Genomic DNA, 21,849 nt, shown 5'->3' with positions numbered 1-21,849 from the left:
GTTCTGAGCCTCCTATTGTTTTGTGTTTTCTTTTTATTTCTTCCATTGATTGCGATTTTTTTCTTTATTTTTTACTCTTCTTTTTCTCACTTTCCTAAAATTTCTCATCCTCTTCTGTGATATTTGGGTAAAGGTAAGCTTCTCTCTTCTTCAATTTCTATTTTATTGATTTGAAATTAGGGATTTTTTTTTTTTTTTTTTGAAATTTAGGTTCTTTTCCATGTAATGTCAGGAATGAGCTTTTTATTTTGAGCACATGCAAACAAGAGGAGGAAGAGAAGCTTACAAAAATAAATATGAACATAATTTGTTTTTACCTATTTGTATAATTAGTTACTTCATAATTTATTGTCATATGAATACATAAATGCTTTGTAAAATGTCATAAGCTTAATATAAATACATACTACATAAATTGTTCTAAATTTAATGCAATTATGTAGAATTATTTATGATATAAATCAATTCACTGTAAAAAAAAATCACCTACAACATCGCGTGGGCCTAAAAAACTAGTTCATTACTGATTTACATGGTATTGGAAAATAATTATAGTCTTACACATGAATCTAATTTGATTCATTTTCAGAGAACTAAATAGAATTGAAATTCTATATATGAGCCTTTCTGAAGCGTGCCTAAAAGATTCAAGTGGCTCTTGATTTGGTTTGGATCGAAATTGACCTAATAATTTCAGTTGTGATCAAACTAGAACTAAGATATATGGCTTCAAATTTTGGTCAAGTTTAAAAAAATTTTACATTGAAAAAGAAAGTAGAAAAAGATTGAATCGGATTAAAATCAATGATTTTATGTCAGGCTTAAAATTAGCCAAGAACCAATTGAACCCAAATCCGAAATTTTAAGATTGATTTCAATCCCAACTTAATATTTTTCAATTTATTACATCAAAATGAATTGACTCAGTAAACCGGCCGGATTCATTCAATTCAATTCTTCCAATTCAAGAGATAGTTAGCAGCAAAGCTGATAAGTCGCCATGGCTACACTTGGAGTCCAACTCATTACATTGATAGGTGGGTTGCACTGGATGCATTGGTCCCACACATCAGACATATTCTCAACGGTTCAGATATTCTCTCTCTATTAGGATCCAAGGTGTCTAAATTGGCTAACTCCAACACATCAACGGTCTTTTTTTCATTTTTTGCTTTAACTTTTGCGGTTACTTTGTCCCACTTTGCAGAGTCGTAGGTCCACCACACCTCCTTAAAGACCGCACACAAATGAAAAATGCCGGCACATACGCCGATGATTTCTATTCTAACGTCCGTTACGATTACAATTCTCTCTTTAAAGTAGGAAAGATTCGTTCCTGTCTAAACCCAAATCGATCTAGTCGAAATCAATGTTTTCCGCACTGCACTTAGCTCAATTTGGATTTCGACATTTTCAGAATAAAAATGAACAATTTTAGTTTGAAATCGTAAAGGAAAAATTGTGAAATCCAAATCAATGATTCCAAAATTGCTTTAGAAATTGCCTAAAACCAATTCAAATGTCACATTTTTTTAAAAAATTGGAGTCAGTCGACTTGATTCGAACCAATACAGGACGGTCGTCGTCCCTACTTTAACGGAAAAATATGGACAGATTGTAAAATGGACTGTTATGGGTTCCACACCCAGAGTGATAGGAAGATCATTAGTCCAACCTGGCTTGTTCGAGCTTGACAGCTTGCTCCTTCATCTTTGAATTTTATACAATACAAACCCCACGCCCCACCTTAAGCCTAACCACTCTTACCTCCCACTCTTTATATAACTTCCCTCTCAACGCCATCTCAGCCATCACCAGCCCAACTCCTCTCTCTCTCTCTCTCTCTCTCTCTCTCTCATATTCTTCACCAAACAAGAATGGCGGAGGAGGTTCAAAAGGCAGCAGGCCAAGAACAGGTGGCGCGAGTAGAAGAAGAAGTGGTGGTGGTAGCCGATGCTCCTCAAGCTGAGAAAATGACACCAGCGCCAGCACCAGCACCGCCCTCAATGCCGGTGGTTGTTGAGAAAGAGGCACCACCAGTGCCGGAGACTGAGGAGGAACCATTAAAGCCTAAACAAGTTGAGGAGGCTGTAGAAACTAATGTGTCCAAAGCCAGTGGTGATAATGATGAGAAAATTCCGGAGTCAGTTTCTTTTAAAGAAGAGAGTAATAAAATTGCTGATCTTTTGGAGTCTGAAAAGAAAGCTCTTGAAGAGTTCAGGCAATTAGTTCATGAAGCTCTTAATAAACACGAATTTAGTGCTGAAAAACAACCATCACCACTCCCAGCAGCAGCATCGACCAAAGAAGAAAAGGAAAATAAAGCTATGCCGGCGGTAGAGGAGGAAAAACCAGCCCAAGAGGAAACTGCGGGACAAGAAGAACAAGTGAAGCCAGAACCTCAAGTTGTTGTAGCAGAAAAAACGAAAGATGAAGTAGTAAATGAAGAAAAGATTGAAATGGTGGACAGTGACGTTGCAGAAGAAGAAAAGGTTGACGATGACGGTGCAAAGACTGTGGAAGCCATAGAAGAGACTATAGTGGCAGTGTCTTCTTCTACGGCTCCACAGGAGCAGACTTTGCCTGCAGAGAAAGAGCCAGAAGCAAAGTCTGCTACATCCGTGGACGAGGAAGCCAATAAAAACGTTATATCTGCTGTACCACCAGAAGAGATTTCCATCTGGGGCATTCCGCTTCTGGCAGATGAAAGAAGCGATGTGATTCTTTTGAAATTTTTGCGGGCGAGAGATTTCAAGGTGAAAGATGCATTTACAATGCTTAAGAACACAATTAGATGGAGAAAGGAGTTCGGCATTGAGGAATTACTTGAACAAGACTTGGGTAATGAATTAGAGAAAGTGGTCTTCATGCATGGTCTTGACAAGGAAGGACACCCAGTTTGTTACAATGTGTATGGAGAGTTTCAAGACAAGGAGCTTTACCAAAAGACTTTTGTTGATGAGGAAAAAAGAAACAGATTCTTGAGGTGGAGAATTCAATTTCTGGAAAGGAGTATTAGGAAATTGGATTTCAACCCTGGCGGGATTTCCACAATTGTTCAAGTTAATGACTTGAAGAATTCTCCTGGACCTACTAAGAGAGAGCTTAGACAAGCTACCAATCAGGCACTTCAATTGCTCCAAGACAACTATCCTGAATTTGTAGCAAAACAGGTAATTTTTAGGTTTCATTATATTATATCTCTTCTTAATTTGTATAAATCCTCAGTGTTCCATAAAGCTTCTATCTTGTTGCTTGTGATTATTGGGTTATTGACTAGTTATTATATGGGTGCTTGTAGGTGTTCATAAATGTGCCTTGGTGGTATCTAGCAGTCAATAGAATGATTAGTCCATTTTTGACCCAGAGGACAAGAAGCAAATTTGTCTTTGCCGGTCCTTCTAAATCTGCAGAAACCCTTTTCAGGTATTGATACTAAAAACTGTGACCTTTCTCTTTTGCACAGATAGTGATTGAAAAATTAAAATACCTTTTTTTACCATTGTTTACAGGTACATTGCTGCAGAGCAAATACCAGTTAAATACGGAGGATTAAGTAAAGATGGGGAGTTTGGCACAGCTGATGCGGTTACCGAGATCATTTTGAAGCCAGCAGGCAAACATACAGTTGAATTCCCAGTTTCTGAGGTAGGATTTAATTTCTTTTGTCTTTTTTTTAATTTGCAAGCGTACAGAGTGAAGAATCCAAGGCAAGAAATTCTTAGAAAACATGTGGTTTCCTTGGATTCCCTTTTAGTTGAAAAGATTTTGGATGTTTTGATTGTTAAATGAATATAGAATAAGGAACTCAAGTACGGGTGCTACACATTATGAGTAGTCTGGATTCCAACCCAGACCCGGCCCGTATGTCTTCACAGCTCAGGTAGAAATTGTACAAATATTTAGTTGCAATTAAAATTTTTTATGGTATAACCAGGAGAAATTTAATCTCCTATGGCCGTAAAGATTTTTCGCCTTCCAACAAAAAACGTTTTTTAGATATCGAATTTGTATTCTCTGAACTATAGAGATTGAGTTTGCTTACTATCCTATTTTTTTTTTTTTTTTTTTTTTTTTTTGAAAGCTATTCCATGTATTAAGAACAAATAACTCGGGAAAGTAAATATTTGTGTATTAACAAGAAATGAGTATATAATGTGACAAAATTAGTAAACTAATTAGGAACCAACTTGCCTTTTTTCTTTAAAGAAAATCATTTCCCATTTTTCTTTTTATAGAAATTGGTGCGAAGTATCTATATTACTATATCGTCCTATCAATATACCTAATCTAATAAGATAACAATAATTACTTGACGTGCAGACATGTCTTCTAACGTGGGAAGTTCGAGTAGTAGGGTGGGATGTGAGTTATGAGGCAGAATTTGTACCAAGTGGTGAAGAAAGCTACACAGTTATAATTCAAAAAGCAAGAAAGGTTGCTGCAAATGAAGAACCAGTAGTATGCAACAGCTTTAAAATCGGCGAACCGGGTAAAGTTGTGCTCACCATTGACAATCCAACTTCTAAGAAGAAGAAGCTGCTCTATCGTTTGAAGACAAAGCTATCTTCTGATTAGATGAGCGTAATTTTTTGAGGTGAATATAAAGAAGAAAATCAAATTTGGTTAATGGTTGCTGGAAGGCTACAGAAAGAGCAAGTGGTGTTGATGTTGAGGATATTTGTTATTATATATTTATTTGTATAACTTTGAGGTTAATATTTAAGGATGTCGTTTTGTCATAATGAATTTGGTGTTTGGCTTTTTTGTGGGGTTGAATGTCGTTCATTTAGGGGGCAACAGAATGTGTGGGTGGGTAGGGGAAGGTAAGGTGATTCTTTGCAACTCCCATAAGAACTTTGTGGCTTCCTTTCTCTTTTCCTGTAATTAGGTATTTATTTTGGATATATAATATGTTTTTTAGTAAATTAATGAAAATATTATTTATTTATTTACTCTGGTCTTTTTTTTTTTTAATATTAGTTTGAGGAAAAAGAAAATCCATATGACCATGATTTAATAACTTTAAGAAATAAAATGGTAATTTAGATGGTAGGGAAAAAAAAAGATAGCAACAAAATATATTTTAATTAACCATAAAAATTAATGGAAATTCAAAATAAGACGTTTTAAAATTAATTTTTTTTTACACAGGAGGTTTAATTCCGTTTTAACATGAATTTAGTACATTATCCATTAAATAAAAAATTTATTCAAACATTTCTTATAGTTTTATTAATTTTTGCTACATTAATAAGAAAATGAAACCAACTAACCTTTTCAGTTAGTGGAGAAAATTTCAAATATTTAATGGTCTAATTTAATTTCAATATATATAAGTGACAAACTTAAAAATACAATTTATAAATTAAAATAGCCTAAAAATGAAATAAAATTGAATCGAATCAAATCAGTCCATCCTATTTGATTTACATTTTAAGAAAATAAAATATTTTTGATTTTGATGATTGACCGATTCAAACATGACAATGCATTAAGTGATGTGTTTTTTTTTTTTTTATTCGCAAAATCCCAATATGCAATTTGACTAAAGAAAAAGAAAAGCTTGATAATAAACTTATAGCCAAAATTTCTGGTGGTTGCCTAGTGCTTGTAATACTCTAATGGTAGGTGTGAAAAAGATCAACATATGAACACAACTTCCGGCTTCCAAGAAATAAATAATAATATATACTAATTATGGACCCATGTAATGCACTTTCATGTGCTAAACTGCTAATTGTCAATCAAATCATTGCTTCACCCAAACAAACATGCTTTATGCGCTAATTTCCATTTTTTAGACTCCTCTTTTGCACCTTTTTAGGCATGAACATAGGAGATGCTTTTTCTTCCAAAAGTAATGGATAAGTCATCATCCAAGGCATCACCTACTTAGTAAGATTGAGATTTTGATCCTCATATATGAATAAATACATATAATTACTCTTGCGAATAGAATTTAGTCTTAATTGAATGGATGAGATAGTGTGGTCAATATTAAAATTTAGTAATTTAAAACTAAATGTTTAATAATATTCAAAACTTTAAAGAAAAATAAGATGTGAATATCTATGCCTTATGCAATATACTTTTGATTCTTAAATTATTTTTATTTATCAAATTATCAAATGTAATTACTAATTAATCAACGTTAGTTATCAAGTAAGAGAATGGACTTCCAAACTATGCTATTAAGGGGTGAGCATTTGCTCAAATCAAATTGAAACCAATGCTTATCCCTAATTTTAATTCCTTTTCCTGACTTATTTCTCTCTCATAAGTTTCATTATGCCATAATTATATTTTAAAGAGTGCAATTAACAAATAGTATCCATGAATTATTATAACAACTATTAGTTGTAATGTAATATTATCAGCAACTGATTCAAACAAAGGTACCTCTTGCGGTTTTGGTATGATAGCAAGGGACTGTAGTGGCGCAATTTTAGCTTCGGGTTATAAACAAATATTTCATTGTTTCTTAGATTTCTTTCGCTAATAGATCATGCAATAAGAGATAGCTCATAGGTTAGCTTTATATGCTCTCTCTGCTGATATTGAGGAGCAATCGTAATATACCCACTTCAAGTTTTTAATGATATTCTCTTTTCAAAAACAACTAATTCAAACATTCTCCTAATCTAATTCTAAAATTTAGTAATGTTTTTATATCGCTAATGGTTTTTACTAATTCCTCCATGTCGTTAGTGGTTAAATAGTCGATGTGGAAAAGCAATTCATGTAAAGAGAAAGGAGCTCACGAATAAATAGTAAGGAAAAAAAAAGCTGTTGAGTTGTTTAGTTATTATGATAATTCTTCTATGTATATCATTGTTGAATCAAATTCTAGAAATGTCATCCGTTGGGTTTCACAAAAGAATAAGTGGTCATAGCAATAGTGGAATCGTCTTAATAAATTTGATTCGTTGCTATGTTCTTTGGTTCAAATTGATTTCAATTTTGTCAACAGAGATCGTAATCATTTTGCAGACTGTTTAGCTAAAAAGGGAATGGATACCGAAAAATATTTTTTAGCATGGCTTTAAAGTTTGGTTTTATTTATAAAATAGCATAGTTATGTATTTTTTTTTTTCCTTTTTTTTTCTTTCTTCTTTTTTCAAGAAGAAATCCGATGGATGTCTTTTCTGATTTTGTTTTGTTGATGAATTTTTACTAGGTTTTTTTACATAACTTATCCAAATTAGGTTTAGGTGTATTGGAGAGCCTATTGGCTCGGATTAGATTATTTGGATAAATTAAATTTTTCCTAGTATATTTTATTATAATAAATTAATTAATTTCGGTAATAAAAAAAAGTATCCAATGTGAAAGGCCTCTTATATATGCATATAGAAATTTAATGATTTAACTAAATTTTTGACACAAACTAGTGATGGGTAATTTAATTCACAAATCGAGTAAAAACTAAAATGGAACCGAATTAAATGAATTTGACTTGATTTGATTTATAATCAGGTTGAATGCTCAGCTCTACCCATTGATGTTGTTTCAATAATTTGTGTTCTATTATTGGTATAAATGAGTCAAATAAATTGAGAAAAGGTCATTCGTTTGGCCTGCCAAAGTAAAAAGGCAAAGGCAAAGGCAAAGGGAAAAGCATTGATGGATATAATGTTGTCGAGCTTAGAATTAGAAATGGCAAAGAATGAAGAAGCAACAAAAAAGAATTGTCGTATCATTACACTGTGCAGCCAGTCCAACTTCAGCCATAACGTGCAACTTTGCAAGCCATGCGATAGCCCAGTTGCTCCCCTTTTCTTACTTTTTTTATTTTTTATTTTTTAATATCATCAATTACACCTGGCAGAGGTTTTATTTCTCTAACAGCTGTTACACATATACTGGTTACGAGCATCAAAATCCGGCAGCTCTTCCAGGTAACTCATCGGTTTACCCTGAGACGCAGGCTACACCGCTCAAAAAATATTCAAGATTCAATTTTTATTATATAATCGCGATTTAAATTTTTTTATATATAATATTCTCTTAATTTTTTTATAATATAAAATTATAAACTTGTTATATTACTAAAAGTTAATATTAGTTTCTTTAACTATACCGTTAAAGTAAATCTTTCATGTTTATCATAAAAGCTTGATTTTCACCGTTTTTTTATTTTATAAAAAATATTGGACTTCCTAAATGAGTTTAAATTGATATACTAGTAAATTACTAGAGTATTTTTATTTTTCCCAATTGAATTTTTTAATATTAAAATTCTTAATTTAATTTAAATATTTCTAATTGAATCAAAATATTTGTAATTTAGTTTATCTGCTTTTCCCGTTCACTACTCCCATTATGACACGGGATGTACAGTGGGAGATCCCGACAATGAGCCGTTTTAGGCCGGCTTTGATAGAGCGGCATGTCAAGGAGGGTCACTTGATCCTGAGTATGTTCAACGAGCTGTCTATAGCTTAGGTGAGTTCCCAATGACTTGGAGATCGTCATTTGTGTTGAAGTCTGATTCTAATACCAAGAGATATCGTTCATTTTTACAGGTAAGGATTCGTATATTCCAACACTTCCTAGATTCTCCCCTGGAGGCGAATCTACTTCGAGCCTGGGAGATGATGAACTCCCGAGTGCTTCTGAGATGTGGGGTGATCCGGTGCTATTACCTGGGCAAACGGGTTTATCACCAGGTGATGGGCCTGTATCAGATACCGGCTAACCCTCCAGTGGATTTGTTGGATGGCATCGGCATAGTCAATCAGGCTGAGAAGGTTGTGGGGATCGTATTGACACCTTCCTCCTTCCAGGGGAGACCGACACTGATTGGGTTGCCTTTACTCTGGCTACTAGGGTGGAGCCTCCCCCAGACAAGTCCTCGGGCACTGAGACCAGGACACCTTCTCGTGGATAGAGTAGCGGGGTTGAGCCAGAGGAGGAGTTCGATTTTGAGATAGACCCTGATGTGATGTTTAATGTAGTAGAGGGCATGGGGGCTAGATTTGGTCCCACTAGTCATCCCTTGGCCTCAACGAGGACCTCTGCAGCAGCCGGGACTTCATCTTCGGGTCATATCTCTCCTTCTAAGGCCTCTCAGTTCCGCCGGCTTCCCTCTCATCTTCGGTCGGAGTCTCAGAGGAGAGTGCCCTACTTTGACCTAGGGAGGACGACTCACTATAATGTGCCGAGGATCCTTCCCGATGATTGGCCGGAGTATCCTATTGATGAGCCAGTGAGTCTCTTCTCTCTTATCTCCTTGACTTCTCGTTTCTTGTTGATTCTCAGTGTTTGTTACTAACTCTTTTTTGCTTTTCCACAACCGACCCTTGAGTGGGCTTAGGAGATCTTTATCGCCATACGACACCTCCAGACGAACCTTTTTGACGCCCTTACTTGGGAGAGCATTGTCAATGCGAAGCTGGCGGAATCAAGGGAGGGGCGACCGAAGAAGTGCAAGCATTAGGGTTGCCTTTTAGTTTAGCATAGTTTTGTTGACTTTGATAGCTGTATTAGTACATTTTGGGTTGGTGCTGCCTTAGTTTAGGCACTGAACACATTTACTGTAGGATCTGTATCCTTTTTATGTTTATGGGACTCTCTGTTCACCCTTGCATGTATGCTTTGCTTCCTTTATTTGTCTGCACTGGATGCTTGACTTTCTGATTTTGCACTGATCATGTTTTACACAGAATTTGCACTAAATGTTGTGCTGGTTGCATGATTTAAAACTGTACTGAATTGCACTGGAGGTTACAGTGACTGCCTGTTTTGAATTTTTGCATTGAATTGCACTAATTTTTGTACTGAATGCCTGTTTTGAGTTTTCCACTGATTGCCTGATTTGAACAATTGCACTATCTGACTGCATTGCAAATTGCACTAAATTGCATTAAGAGTTTGCATTGATTGCCTATTCGCACTGACTGCTTGACTTGAGCAATTGCACTGATTGCCTGATTTGAAAAATGATTTAACTGCCTAATTTGAGTAGTTGATTTGAAAATTGCACTAATGCCTGTTTTATGTCGATCTGGGTTGGGCTTGCACTGATTATGTTGGAAGTTACATTGACTACCTGTTTTTTATTGCCTAAACATTACACTGACTGCCTGATTTTGATTACTTGGGCGTTGGACTGATTGCCTGTTTGCATTAATTGTGTTGATTTTCTGATCTTGGTACTGATTGTGCTGTTTTACCCCGAGTCTGCACTGTCTGCCTGTAACATCCCTTCCCGGTCCACCTGTTAACCCAAAGGAACCGAGCCGAGATGCTACAATCTAGTTGAACCTATGTCCTGTCATGCTGATATCAATTAGGTCCTAATCCTTAAACTTTTATCTTTATGTCCAATTCTTTTAAGTATTTAATTTCAATTCCATTCTACCCCACTCTGGATCCTAATGGCTCAAACTGGGTTCTGGTTCGGCCCGACTCGACTCGACTCTATACAACGACTCAATTCAATAGGATGTCACACTGCCTCTTTGCCTTGAATTTGCCTTGGATTTACACTGGATTGCCTGTTTCTCTTTTTGTAGTTGCATTGGATGCCTATTTCTGAGTTTTGCACTGATTGTATTGGAAGTTGCATTGACTGCCTGTTTTTCCTAAATTAACTCTGCACTGAATTGCGTCGATTCCTTGAATTTGGCACTGATTGCCTCGTTTCTCTTATTGTCTCCATCTTGAAAGTCATGGTTAATTGAACAAGATATTCGTGCATGATGTATGATTGCCATTCCTGATTGTTTGGCTCAACTTCTGAGAGAGTGTTTTTAGAGAATTCAGACCTAGTTTGCTAAAATTTGATAATTTTTAAGTCATACCGAATTTTTATTTAAAAAACTTATTAATTTTGCAGCCTGAAAATGCCTGATTTTGAGTAAGATAATCAAATTTTTCTAAGAAAAATGACTTTTCCACCGTTCAGAAAAAGATTTCAATGAAATTTCAGGAAATGGGCAATCGGCACCAAGGTTCCCTAGGGGTGCACCAACTTCCTCCAAAAGTTTTGATATCAACCATTTGACCAAATCGGTACCAAGGGAGAACTCATCGATGTCGATCCTGGGCAGATCGGTACCGGCAAGTTCCCAAAGACAGGCAGTTGGAACCTATAAAATACCTCATTTATGGCCTCAAAATGGTGTAGTTTTGCACCCCGGAGCTCGATTTTTCCTATTTTTAAAGCACTCTGCCAAAAAATGGAGCTGTTCATCAGTTATGGCATGCAAAGATGGACCAAGAGGTTGGAAAAGGTCGAGAAAATTAATTTAAACCAATACGGTATGACTTCTTTGGTAACTCTAAGAGGCTTGCCGATTGACCGGGCTTTTTTGGATGCATGTGTGCACCTATGGGATCCACAAGCTCATGTGTTTCGGTTTGGCACACATTACGAGGAGATGTGTTTGATGTATGAGGAGTTTGCGATAGTATTGGGCAATGATTCTGAGAGGGCTCCGATGGCTGCACCAATCGGGACTGGGTTCTTTAAGAGCTTCATGAGAATGTTGGGCCTATCTGTAGAGTAGGCTAAGGGATTGGTGGTAGAAGGTTGGGTTGATCTATCCGGGCTTATTGAGCAGTATCTGGATCCACTAGATTTTGCGGACTTAGAGCATCAGTGATTCAGAACCTGAGCTCTAGTCTTTTGCTTAGTGAACACTTGCATGGTGACTGGTTTAGTTGGTTGGGGTGACCTCAGGGTGGCTAACTTGGTCCTCTAGATGGAGCGAGGAGCCAAGATAGTTAGCATGGCTTTGGTAGAGACCTTTTGAGCCTTGACCGAGCTTACAGAGTGGATGGGATCTAGTCAGCTAGCCCGATCCTACTTCAGGTAAGCATTTTCGAACCAACTTGTTTTGGGGTTTGATTAAGGTGCTTTCTGTAAAAAGACTTAGGTTCTAGATAACCATATTATTTAGGAAATTGCATGTAAATGCCTGTTTGATTTGGATAGCTGGGAAAAAAATGGTTATGCTTGCCTTTTGAGGAAAGGCTTAAGTGTTTAAGTTAGGATATGGTCAAAATGGTTTGGCGAGAGAAGGCTTTGCATATGAATGCTTGTTTCATCTTTGTGTTTTTAGTGCAATGTTTGGTCTTGCAGGTCTGGTTGAAAGATTATCTAAGGGTGGTAAAGCCACCACGACGTCACCCTTATGAGCCGTCACAGTACCGATCCAGACGAGTTGTGGTAAGGCTTGGGTCAAAGGATGAGTGGCTACAATTCACCCCCTCTTAGATTGTGCCATATAAAATGGGACCAACGCACCTCATCATTATGGAAGTTATCATCTTAACGATTGCCAATTATAAAGATTGCACTTTAAAAAATTTAATCATATTATAATTTCAATGTAAAACTAATTACAAATTACAAATTCTATAAACAATGACAATCTTAATTTCAATGTAAATTGCCCTTTTAAATTAACAAGTATGGTAATAATTCACTTTCATCAATTACAAAATAAAAAAAAAATTAACTTCATAACAGAAAAGATTTGTGATAGACAAAATAATAGCCATTTAACCAACAATATGATAAATACTATACCAGTATAACTTGCCATAACAAAACAACAAAAATCTTTTTGGATATTTATATCAGATATCAAAGACACAAAAAACACTTAAAGTTTAACCAACAAAAATCTTGTTAACATCATTCTTGCCAGAATTCCCAATATAAATCCATTTATATAATCTTGTGAAAGTAACTCCTCAAGCGTCAACCTCTCTAAAGATATTGTATTTGCTGAAAGACTAAATCGTTCATCAGTTTTAAACAAATCAACATTTCTAGAAGAAACAATTTCGTGAACTTTGTTATTTATACGAAAATTGTCATAGAAGAGGTAATCTTCTCCAAAGTGCGAAAAGCACAATATAAGTTATTCTTCACACCTACTACATTTGGAGCCACTTCATGTCAATCACTAAAAATACCAGCTTTTTTGCCTTTAAATACAACATAATACTTATTATTCTTAGACTATGTTTAGTTGGATGCATGCAATATAATGTAATCAAAGATGTAATGCAATGAAAAATGTAATGAAATGAAATGTAATTAAGATTTCATTACTATGTTTGGTAATGTAATTAAGAAATTATGGAATGTAATCACCATTAATGTTTTGTTTGTTTCTAAACATGTAATATAATTAAAGTACTACCACCACAAATTACACCGCTACCACCACCATCACCACTCCACTATCATCACAACTACCACACCACCAGTTTACTCCCATTACAACCACCACAACCACCACTCCAGCACAACCACCATATTATTATTAACACAAAAGAAATATATGAATTAAAAGTTATTCATTATATTAAGTTATTAAAGACCATTTAGATTTATAAATTTATTTGAATTAAAAAAAATTAAAAGAAGGTAATGTAATGCAACAAAATAAAAGTTAAAGTCATTAGAAATTAATTTTTTTCATATATTTTTATTGAATAAATTAAATTATAATGTAAAATAATGAGTATTTTAATCTTTTTAATGATTTTTCATTTTATTCTTCCTACTCCTATAATAAAATAAAAGAATAGAATATAATTTTTATTTTGTGATGCATATTAAAACTAAAATATAATTTTTATTATGTGGTTGTGGTGGTAAAGCGTGGTTGTGGTGGTCTTGTAATAGACAATATATATATATATATATATATATATATTGAATTCATTACATCAATTTAAGTAATGAAAATTACACGTATAATCTCAATTATATTACATTGTCAAAAAAAAAAAAGTCTAACTAAACAATGTAATTAGTCATGTAATATGATCCTCATTCCATTATATGGTTGATTACATCATACTAAACATGACCTTAGAGTTATTCTTCCTTTGTGAGCTACCCGCCATAATTGAAGTTTTTCTGAAGCAGTTGAAACAAAGATAATTATTTCTGATATGAAATAGTAGATTGTAATATTAAACATCATTTTGCAATTCATAGTTGCTTCTTATAATTGTTTTTTATAAATAAAAAATAATTCACAGTAGTTTTTAAAAAATTCACAATGGTTGCTGTGAATGAAAACGATTTAAATCCCTTAAATAAGAGGTGGGATGTTAAATCTTTTGTGAAGAAAGAGCTAATGCAATTATCGTTTTGAGTTTTCATGGACTCATGGGAAAGTCTACTTCATAGATATATGGTCTACCGCATAAATATACTTTAAATTTTATGGAGCTGTGGTATACTCAAATTTACATGAATCTATTTTAAACCTACATTTTTATATTTTACTAATAATTTTGCCATTTGCCAAAATGAATTAATTTTATAAAAATTAAATAATGATCTTATAACTTTTATATTTTATTTTAACAAGGGACAATTTTTACTGAAATATAAAAATATAAGATGGCAGTAGATCCGTGTAAACTTAGCGTTAGAACATGGGAAATTGAGTAGAGGCAAATACAACCTAGAAAAAATCAATAATAATTTTCCTTGCAGAAGCCAAATGGCGTACAATGCGATTACACTTCTGCCATGGCAGAGACAGGTGTCCAATGCGTACGAAAAATAACGCCATTGCACGTGAACGACTGATACTCACTTGTCGTTTCGTTTCCACCTGGCATAAGCGTTATTCTATATAGGCGCACCTTCCATCGACAATGGTTTTCATCTCTCTCTTTTTTATAATTTATTTTTTTGGGTTAAAAATATAAAAATAGTTGATATTTGACAGAAAAGAGAAAGACATGGAGAAACAGTCGGCCATGCTTTGCATATTGCTGCTTATGGTGTTGGCTTCTCGTTAGTTTCACTCTCTCTTTATGCAATTACTGTTTCAGTATATTCATTACTTAGTTGCCCCTTTCCTTTCTTTTTCATTTTTATTACCTCTCATGAGAAATTCTTGCATATAGATTTTTGTTTTCTTTTATTTCTTAATTTATTTGTCTCCCGCTTATACAATTGGTTGACTACTACTTACATGTGTATATATATACACATAATGTTTTACAAAATTATATTTCTTAAATTTAAGAAATCCATAATTGTTATGAAATTTAAGAAATAGGGAGAGTATATATAGAAATGTAATAGATAGAATAAGAGAGAGTAGAGAGAAATTGATTGCTTGTATTAAAATCTTAGTTACATAATCTAAAGGATAAGAACTATTTATGGAATACAAAATATGATCCAAAAGATATAACTTCACATATTAAAGGATATAATCCTTCGTCTTAAAGAACGTAACCTTACAAATTAAAAGATATAATTATTCATCCTAAAAGATATAATTCTTTATTTCAAATGACATAATTTTTGGAAAAATAAATAATTCTCTTAATAAATTTAATAGACATCCATTATATTATATAATTTTATAACAGTAATGCTTTACAATATTATATGAATTTATAGTTTCAATTAAATTATAATGTAAGGCAAGAATACATTTCTCTTAAATTTTTATATATTATAAAATTAGATTCATGTATTCATACACCACCTATGTGAGAAAAAGATGCTGTACCCTTTTCTTATCTAAATAATTTATGGTGCATTCTTTTCAAAAAAAAAAAAAAAAATTGGTGGATTAATGGCGGAAAAATCTAGATTTTGAACGCTATTAACCTCATGAATTAGTATTTTTGTCTTAAAATATAAGTCATTTAAGTTTTTCTATGAAAATAAAAGAGAAATTAATTTTCTAAATTATAACAAAACTAAACATAATTTATCAAAAACAACTTATACTTTATACTTTGAGACGGAAGGATTATAATCCTTGATTTGAATTAAGTCAAACTAAATTCATCTTTAGTTTGAAAAGGAACATATTCTTTTTTTTCTTTTTTATAATCCATCGATATTCGAACTCTATTATCAGAGATCGTCTAATTCGACTCGGGACTTAGTCACAGTTAAACCTCTTCACCTCTCGTTGCAGGTGTATTTAGCGAGAAATCAATCTGATAGCTTTTCCTACATGTCCAACCTGTGTTGCCAACTGAGCCACAATCCATAAGTCGAAAAGCAACATATTTATAACAAATATAATAGAAAATCGTGTTCTTTAAAGGGGAAAAAAAGTAGAAATTCCTTGATGACCAAACTAATTTAAACTTTTGTTTTTGAAAATTTATAATTCACATCTTCTAAAATAAATTATTCTATCCAAATTTTTAAAGATTTTTTACAATTATATCCATTTGATCAATAATTGAAATAAAACTTAATAAATTATATACCCATTATTTTTTCTTTCTCATTTACAAACTCAAATCTAGATGATGAATAGACTAGTGTGACCAACTTCAAATTAATGATTAAATGCATAATAAATAGGATAAAACAGAAATTAATGAATTTTATAATTGTACTTGCATGTATGGCGGAGGAAGACACAGTGCTAGAGGCTGAGGCAAGAGTTTGTGAGGCACAGAGCCACAAGTTCAAGGGTACCTGTTGGAGAAAGCAAAATTGTGCACTAGTGTGCAGGACTGAGGGTTTCACCGGCGGCAAATGCCGGGGACTCCGTCGCCGCTGCTTTTGCACTAGAGTCTGTTAAATGCTTCCCGGTGCTACTATAATATAACCAATCAGTGCTACTAAGTAAATGCATGTTTCCAGATATATAAATAAAGTGTTTCTTTCCTTGATGAGAAACACAACGTACCCTTGTTCTGTATTTTCAAGCTCATATCAGACTAGGTTTTGCAATCTCATGAAAGATCTTTCTTGAATGATCTTGCATTACCTTTTTAAGATTAGCCTTAATTAGGCATGTAATATCAGAGCAAATTAATTATGGCTTGTAGTAGTTTACCAAATGCTTTACTGTTAATGGCAAATATGTTGAGACACCTCTTAATTCTGAAAAAAAAAAAAAAGGAAAATTGGAAAAGAAAAGGATCTCCTAAAAAGTTCATTTTTCAAAAAAAAAAAAAAAAAAAGGTTTAATCTCTGCAAAGCAAACAGGTTGGTAGTAATTATCAGCAGAAAATTACCAAAGTAGACTGCATACAAATAAATAAAGACATTATCAACAATTCTCAAAGTTATCTCTGTCAAAAGTTAATTTGTTTCTCTCTCGAGATCTGCTCTGTAAATTGAGAGCAATGATTCTACACACACCAGAAAAGAACAAGCAAATGAGTAGGACAGCATGTGAATCTGCATGGACTTGCTCAGTCTCACGTGCAAATATTGTAATTTATTGTTACACTCTTCGTGGCACTCACCGAGCGCAAACAGTTCATGCATGGCATCTCTCTGTACACACACACACACACACACACACACACACACACACACACACACATATATATATATATATATATGGGTGTAGAAGGAAGAAGAACCCATCACCATTTTCATACGCTCTAGTTCTCATCAGTTTCTATACTAATTTAAACAGAAATGGAGAAGAGATCCTTCGGGCTTTTCTTGTTGCTGCTCATTGTCTTGGCTTCTCGTAAGATATTTCCTTTCCTCTTTTCTTTTTTCTGTTCACAATAGATCAAATGTCTATGTATAAAAACAAAAAGTTTAATGTGTCTCAGAAGGATTTTGATTGAAACTACTGTTTTGAAACACCATCTTTACCTTCACTGAAAAAAAAAAAAAAAAAAAAGGGTATTCGGTTTGTTGGATTCAAATCAAATAAAACTAATTAAGTCTTGTTTTGTTTTTTTATTTCGATATATCCATTAAATTAAATTATTTTGGATTTTTTGGGTTTTTAAAAGTTAAAAGTGGACCTAAGAAAATTTAGATTTTCTTTTCTCTTAAAATTGAAATCAAATTGAATTTTTAAATCAAACCAAATCAATTAATTGGGTCAGTTGTCAATTACGGTCTAACCTACAAAAAGCAACAATATTGAGCTAATAATAAGAGATTAAACTTGTTTTTAAATTTAATATTTAATCTATGGCTCGTTCAAGTATCAAATCAATGAAAAATAATTTATTTTTAAAAAAAAAGTTACTTTCATTAATTTACAAAAGTTAAAGAAACTCCGCGAGTGGAGTCATAAATCGGACATAAACAAGTAAATCTCAATAATAACATTAGGGATTGGATCCTTTTTTCACCTTTATTTGTTTTTTTTTATGGTTTTGTCATTCAAGGAGATGGATGAATTGTTAATATAATGTGTTTAATTTTATTGCTAACAATTGCATGCAGAAGAGGTGCTACCCATAGAAGCAAGGGTATGCGAGTCTCAGAGTCATTATTATAAAGGACCATGCATGAAAAACCACAACTGTGCTATGGTGTGTAGGAATGAAGGTTTCTCCGGCGGCAAATGCAGAGGTTTCCGCCGTCGATGTTTCTGCACTAGGCTTTGCTAACTTTTATCCGCAATATGAAAAGCAGATAGAGAGTTTGTTGGCACTGACACTCAAAATAATGCTTGCTGCCTTGTTTAGTTGAGTTTGCTTGTGACCATCTGGATTTCTTGCTCTCATTAGTTGCTCATCTTGTTTCCTATGTTATTTTTGTTTTCCAAGTTTTTAATCTGAGGTTAAACAATTTTTGTTTGAATGCTTTTGTTTTAATAACAATACTAACTTCACTCCTTAGCAAATCTAATTTAATAAAGACATTTAATTATATACAAGGATATCGATGTAATTTTCACTTAACAAAAAAGAGAAAATTATAATAGAAAGTAACAATCCTTCTTAATTATTGATTTGGCTCATGAATAATAATCCATACGTACGAGTAAATAAGTTATCGGTAGCCCAATAACATTTACTATTACTAATTTAATTGTGGAGAGAAGATTCGAACTCGATATTTCTCACTTCTCTTAATTGTGAAGAGAAGATTCAAAACGTGAAAAGATCAACTAAGCCACACCTGTATATGCCACACCTGTGATCAACTAAATTGATATGATCAACTAAGCCACACCTGTATATTGATATACATACGGTCCTATTAAAATGGTATATCCGATTAATTGCTTATTAATTAATTTTCCAATAGAAACATGATCCAATTAATTCGAATTTGTGCCGAGCCGAGCATAAGGGGAAAAATGCTTTCTCCCAAATGTTTAAAAGGACTCCATATTCAGCGCTCGAACTTGAGACCTTTAACTAAGGGAGAATTGGGTCCTTGCCATTCCATCTCACCTTTTGGATAGAAATATGATATCTCACCCTTTGGATAGAAATATGATATCTCACCCTTTGAATAGAAATATGAATTTTTAGTTGTATCTATTATAATATTTTTATTATTATAGTTATTTTATGATACTTTCAAAAGAAAATCAACTGTTGCAAAATCATTAATATGTTCAACTAACATCATCTAAATAAGTTATAGCTAAAGAACTTAAGCTTGATATAGAAAATATTCCTTTTGATCTAAGATATGCAACCTCACATAATGAGCTATTGTCCACCTATAATTTGAAATCAGGTATATAGAGATTACTTACTAAAATATCCATGAGTTGCCAATGATTATTTGGTAATAGAATAAATATCAATTTAAGCTCTAAACTTGTAATCTTGGAAAAAAAAAGGGTCATATTTGACTTTTTGGGGAAATAACACCTCAACTTATACGAAATGGTCCAATTTCAACCTGGTTTATCATATGTGTATAGTCAACGGCAATCAACAGATTGTTGGCAATAATATAAATTACTTAATTATGAACAATCACAATAATCAAATACAAGCACTCAATTATGGAATAATATTACAAGGGAGACACACTCACAACTCACTCTTTTTTTTTTTTTATAAACTCACACACATAGAAGAGAAAACTAATCTCTCTATATCTCACATGTATATATAGGCAATATGATTGGTGTGTTAAATCCACTTTAGTAGCTTTTCCAACAATAATCCAAGTTAGGCACCGTTCATTGACTATGCTTTCACCAACCAAGACTTTACTCACTTAGTGCAAGTTAGGAACCATCCATTGACTATGCTTTCACCAACCAAGACTTTACTCACTTTAGTCCAAGTTAGGTGTAGACAAGTTTAGTTTTCTATCATTTCCTCCCCTTAAACTTGTCTCTTCAATTACGGTGATACCGAGCAAGCTTCGTAAGTACTAAAACATATCAGTCTCTAGAGCCTTCATAAATATGTCAGCAACTTGATCATTGGTTTTTACATGCACGAGCTCTACGTCCTTGCTCTTCATATGCTCTCGAATAAAATGAAATCGAGTATCAATATGTTTGGACCTTTCATGATGGACTGGATTTTTCGCAAGCGCAATTGCTGACTTATTATCAACATAGATCTTGGTCGGTCCTCCTTGTTTCACTCTGAGCTCCTCTAATAATCTTCTTAGCCATATGGCATGGCAAACACATGATGATGCAGCAATATACTCTGCCTCACAGGTAGATAATGCAACAATGGATTGTTTCTTAGATGACCAAGTAAATGCCGTACCTCCAAGGTAGAGCACATATCCGGATGAGCTTTTGCGGTCATCAATGCTTCCGGCCCAGTCGCTGTCACTGAAGCCGACAAGTTCCGTGCTTTCTTTTGAGGAATAAAATAGCCCGTAGTCAAGTGTGCCTTTTATGTACTTTAGGATTCTTTTCGCCGTCTTGAAATGAGAGGTCTTTGGAGTTTCCATGTATCTGCTCACTGTGAATACTCAAATTTTGAGGCTCAAAAAGCCAGTTTTCCCGGCCGCGGCGGTGGCGGCCGCCGGCGACAGCGGCTGCAGTCGCCTGTGAATACCCAATTTTTGAGGCTCGAAGAGCTAATTTTCCCGGACTGCAAACAGTCCGACCGGACCAAAGGCCATTTTGAAAGTTCACCGAAAGTATGCCAATATGTACTTGAAACGTCCGGGACGTCGCGAGGATCGCGGAACTGGTCCCGAAATTTTTTTCGGAGGTCCGGAGCTCCCGGAAAAGCCTCCGGAGCGAGAAATAGCAAAATCACCAGGCACGGCGGCTCTGGCCGCCGACTGCCAGCGGCCCAGCCGCCGAGCCCCGGCGGCCCGTCCGCTGAGCTCTGGCGGCCCAGCCGCCGAGCCCCGGTGGCCCGCCCGCCGAGCTCAGCCGCCGAACCCCGGCGGCCCGGCCGCCGAGATCCAGCGGCCCAGCCGCCGAACCCAGGCGGCCCGGCCGCCGTAACAGTCCGATTTCGCCTATAAATAGTGGCCCCGGCACTCCATTTTTCTCACTCAGTCTGTGTTAACGGACGCTCCTTCTCCCCTAAGCTCCTTGCGATTCTTTACTGCTTTTCTGCATTTTAGTTTAGCTTTAATTGCTTTCTTGCTTTGTTAAGTGGTCATTAAAAATCAAATTAATTAATATTCCCTTAACAAGGAGCTTAACCTGGAGTTAAAAAGTGGCCGTCGATTAAATCAGGTACGTAAGTTAAACTCTGCCTATTTAATTTTAGCACTTCATGCATGTTTCTCTTCTACTCCTCCTAATTCTACAATTGCATAAAAGCATTCACGTCAATCATTAGGCAAATAAACTGCCTCAATTAAATAAATTTAGGCTAAACGCCCGGTTAATCAATAATCGTGGTGATAAGCTTAAATCCGACAATATTGGCTAAAAAGCCTAGTTAACCAATAACTATGGTGAAATTGCCTTTATTTCGAACAAATTCGGCTTAAGTTCAATTAATCAATAATTGTGGCCAAATAGCCTTCATTACACACATTTTTTCTTGGCAATCAATTGCCTACATTACAATTCAGTTAATCAATTTTTGGCAAACCAATTGCCAATAAATTAGATTAACCACTTTTTAGCGACAAATCGCTTAAATCAAAAGCTTTGGCAAAATGCCTTAAAATTAATCAATCTTTTGGCTAAAAGCCTTAAAATCAATCATTTTGGCGAC

The 21,849-nt window shown here is 34.4% G+C and overlaps 3 protein-coding genes across 4 annotated transcripts; all 3 read left to right on the top strand.

Annotated features, from left to right (window-relative positions):
* The first annotated feature begins 1,744 nt into the window (after positions 1–1,744).
* Positions 1,745–4,955, top strand: LOC105640009 (patellin-3). The gene is made up of 4 exons (XM_012224216.4): positions 1,745–3,173; positions 3,302–3,426; positions 3,513–3,648; positions 4,324–4,955. Exons 1-4 carry the CDS (start codon positions 1,878–1,880, stop codon positions 4,576–4,578), a joined length of 1,812 nt encoding a protein of 603 aa, XP_012079606.1. The 5' UTR covers positions 1,745–1,877; the 3' UTR covers positions 4,579–4,955.
* A 9,692-nt stretch (positions 4,956–14,647) lies between these two features.
* On the top strand, positions 14,648–16,847 carry LOC149497595 (defensin-like protein 1). Of its 2 annotated transcripts, none has more exons than XM_089718632.1 (2): positions 14,648–14,782; positions 16,384–16,847. In XM_089718632.1, exons 1-2 carry the CDS (start codon positions 14,728–14,730, stop codon positions 16,548–16,550), a joined length of 222 nt encoding a protein of 73 aa, XP_089574758.1. In that variant the 5' UTR covers positions 14,648–14,727; the 3' UTR covers positions 16,551–16,847. The 2 variants fall into 2 exon arrangements, with proteins under 2 accessions (XP_089574758.1, XP_089574759.1); XM_089718633.1 differs by having other exon boundaries at positions 14,654–14,782; positions 16,390–16,847.
* Positions 16,848–17,320: 473 nt separating this feature from the next.
* On the top strand, positions 17,321–18,532 carry LOC149497594 (defensin-like protein 1). Its single transcript, XM_089718631.1, has 2 exons — positions 17,321–17,456; positions 18,173–18,532. The coding sequence occupies exons 1-2, from the start codon at positions 17,402–17,404 to the stop codon at positions 18,337–18,339; spliced, it is 222 nt and encodes a 73-aa protein (XP_089574757.1). The 5' UTR covers positions 17,321–17,401; the 3' UTR covers positions 18,340–18,532.
* The last annotated feature ends 3,317 nt before the right edge of the window (positions 18,533–21,849 follow it).

Source organism: Jatropha curcas, chromosome 3 (assembly GCF_041381405.1).
Source record: "Jatropha curcas cultivar XTBG-Jc1 chromosome 3, XTBG_Jcur_1.0, whole genome shotgun sequence".
NCBI classification, from domain to species: domain Eukaryota; kingdom Viridiplantae; phylum Streptophyta; class Magnoliopsida; order Malpighiales; family Euphorbiaceae; genus Jatropha; species Jatropha curcas.
Note: the sequence above shows the minus strand (reverse complement) of the source record. Positions and strands in the feature narration are given on the sequence as shown.